Genomic DNA, 3,359 nt, shown 5'->3' with positions numbered 1-3,359 from the left:
CTATAAATAGATAGATAGATAGATAGATAGATAGATAGATAGATAGATAGATAGATAGATAGATAGATAGATGGATAGATAGATAGATAGATCTATATATGACACACACATGCCAACTACAGATAGTATAAAGTAAACCTTTGGTTGTATAAAGAGGTCCATGCTTTCATAAAGTGGAGAAACATAGGTCTAAAGATAATAAAATAAAAAATAAAAAGGAAAGAAGAAAAATAGTGAATTTTCTCTTGCCAAAGTAAACTCTTGCCTAATAATGTAAAGTTTTTTGTTTATGTTTTTTTTTTTTTAGTACCCAATCATGGGTAATCAGGGAAAGTAACACACTAGTTTTTCTTTTAAAAATAAAGTAAGCATCTTTCCTTGTGTCTACTTCTTGGGGTTGATTTACTTAAGGCATAAGAGGCTGAAAACTTACCATGGTGAACTTGAAGCTGTTTTTTTTTTTTTTTTACTTTTAGTACCCATTTATGTGCAGAAACATTAACTAAATAGTTTTTCCTTGAACAGTTAAGTAAGCATCTTTTCTTTCTATACTAATCTCAATGAAGAATATCTACTTCTTGGAGCTGATTTACTTAAAGGAGAAGAGGCTGGTAATTTACCAAAGTGAACTTAAAGCTGTTTTATTTTTATTTTTTTGCTTTTTTTTTTTGCTTTTACTACCCAATCATGTGCACAAAATTAACAAATTAGGATTTTTCTTTGTACAATTAAAATAAGCATAGCTTTTCTTTATTCACTATCTAATCTAAATGCAGAGTGCCTACTTATTGGGGCTGATTTACTTAAAGGAGAAGAGACTGGTAACTTTTCAAAGTGAATGTTCACTTATAGTAAATGGGGTGAAGCTGCCTTCACTTCAGTCGTCTAAATATATGCCAGCTAAAATCCTGTTATCTCAGTTTTCTTTGCACAAGATTGGCTATTCAGCGTGGGCACAGATTTACTTTATATAATAAGCTCAGTGCTAAGTAAACACCCCCATCTTTATTAAGTAACTTTATTAAGTATCTTTATACCTCGTACCTACAGTAGACAGTAACATGATGTTATGAGTCTTTAAAGCATAGTATAACCAAAACACACAATAGGATAAAAAAAATAATAATGTCAATAATACAAATGTCACAATAAATATTTAACTCAGAAAGTAAAGGAAATGGCCAATGAGTTCAGATCGGATAGACCATAAAGGAAAGGACCCCTGTAGTGCAATCAAGTATATAAAGTGCCTTGTCTGCACTTGTCTCATCAGGACGATAAGGAAACCGAGTTTAAATAATTCATCACACGCTTTTAAAACTTATGTCTGCTATAGAGCAAAGCGAGAAGACTCTATGATATGTTCCCTTCAGGGTTTAAGGGCTCTGGATTATGGAAATGCCTTATGCCTTCCGGCATCAGGATAGGAAAGAAAACTTTTCTGAACTTCACAAAGTCATTTTTTTTTATTATTCACAGTCTAAAAATAGGAATGATGGACTATACAGAATATAGATTGCAATGGATTGCTTTTACAACACAGTCAACTAAAGCAAACAAACAAAAAAAAAACACACTCATGCACTCATTGCTTACTACATCATGCAGAATTATCTTTATTATATGTAGATGTGTCTAAAATTAGTTGCTTTTGTAAAACAAAAAAACAACAATAATAATAATAGAAAATCCTAATATATATATATATATATATATATATATATATATATATATATATATATATATATATATATAGCCTTCTTGTTATACTTGTTATACTGATTATCCTGCTAACTTTTAGAAATATAGACATATATTGATCTTGATCTATATAGATCTTTTTATATAGATCTTTATATATATATATATATATATATATATATATATATATATATATATATATATATATATATATATATATATATATATATATATATATATATACACACACACACATATATATATATATATAGATAGATAGATAAGTATAGATATATATATATATATATATATATATATATATATATATATATATATTCAGCTTCTTTTATTATACGTATTATGTTTATGTACTTTTAAAACGATCATGTTCCTGTAGAGAGTGAATAGCGCTGCCAAAGGCAGTCTGGTAGATAGGGGATGGCATGGATCAATACTACTTTACTACTTTTTTTTCCAATATGTCCTAATAAAAAGCAATGACAAACATAACGGTTATGTAAGCATTTGGTGTGTAGCATGCCAGCAAACAATCAACTTACTTAAATGATTAGCTTCATGGGAACCATTGACTTTGCCATCCGGGTGGATCTGGAGGTGAAAGCCAATGCCCACTCTGCAGAACAAGCTGCCAGTTCTTCGCCCTGCTGTGCTCCACAGGGAAGTCCTAGGCTCTGATGCCAGGAAACTTGCTGGAGATAAGGAGGAAGAAGAGGTTGCAGAGGAGGATGGAATGGTTCTCTTGGCGTTGCTGGAACCCTTGGCAAGCTGTCCTTTAATTTTCTTCTGCTTTGGGGTTGCTGCTGCTGCTGAGGTCCAGAGGTTGGTGGTGGCTAGTAGAAATAATATGACAAAACCGAAGGAAGGAAAGCTCATTCTTCCAATGAGGGGTATCCCAAGAGCATTTTGCTGCCCCGGTGGCTCCTGCAGTAGCAGCAGCAGCAGCCAGTTGGTGAGTCAATGGCTATCTTGCGCTGAGCCAGAGGCTTGATGTGTGCGTGCAGAGATGGTAGGCATGGCTCAGTTCTAGTGAGAGACCCAACCTGCACACTGGCACTGCTTGAGATATTTATAACACTGGTGATCTCACAGCTAGGATGTCTGCCTGCAGCAGCCAGATCAAGGAGGTTTCTTCTTCTACACGCGATGCTGCTCTGAACTGTGCTTGGGGTCTCCTAAGAAGTGATGAACAATGTCTTCAAGTTGGATCTTTTTGCAGAGGGATGACGGGCTTTGCGGTGGGTACAGTGCCACCCCTGGGGGATTCTACAAACTCCATAGATCACATGGAGTGGGATCCCAGCTGGACACAGATGTCTTCCATCTCTCCAGGAAGAATATGTGCTGGGCGATGCCAAAAATCGACAAGCAGAGTGCTTTCCTGCACAGTCCCATGGGAGGGCGCTATGCTGGTCCATGCTGTGCATTAGACCTCATGCCTGTGACGATCAATGGGGCAAGCTGTGTAGGCACATTCTAGATGGCCAACCATTGGGTGTCCTGACATCGCCTCTAAAAAGTCATCAGAGTACTCCTCAAGTCAGCACACCCCTCATCCTGTCATTATTAATTGCCGGGCACTGTTTGACTTCATTTTACAGCAGTCATTCATTTGTCACTGCTTTTTCCCTTTAAAACTA

General features: G+C 35.6%; 1 protein-coding gene across 1 annotated transcript in view; it reads right to left on the bottom strand.

Annotated features, from left to right (window-relative positions):
• Positions 1–3,094, bottom strand: part of FGF5 (fibroblast growth factor 5) — a 99,082-nt gene extending 95,988 nt beyond the window's left edge. Inside the window, exon 1 of the mRNA XM_040325081.1 lies at positions 2,262–3,094. Within this exon, the coding sequence (XP_040181015.1) occupies positions 2,262–2,595 (334 nt within the window). The 5' untranslated portion in view covers positions 2,596–3,094. The remainder of the gene's footprint in view (positions 1–2,261) is intronic.
• Positions 3,095–3,359: the final 265 nt, after the last annotated feature.

The sequence above is a fragment of the Rana temporaria genome, chromosome 1, assembly GCF_905171775.1.
Source record: "Rana temporaria chromosome 1, aRanTem1.1, whole genome shotgun sequence".
Lineage (NCBI taxonomy): Eukaryota > Metazoa > Chordata > Amphibia > Anura > Ranidae > Rana > Rana temporaria.
This window is presented reverse-complemented; position numbering and strand designations above follow the sequence as displayed.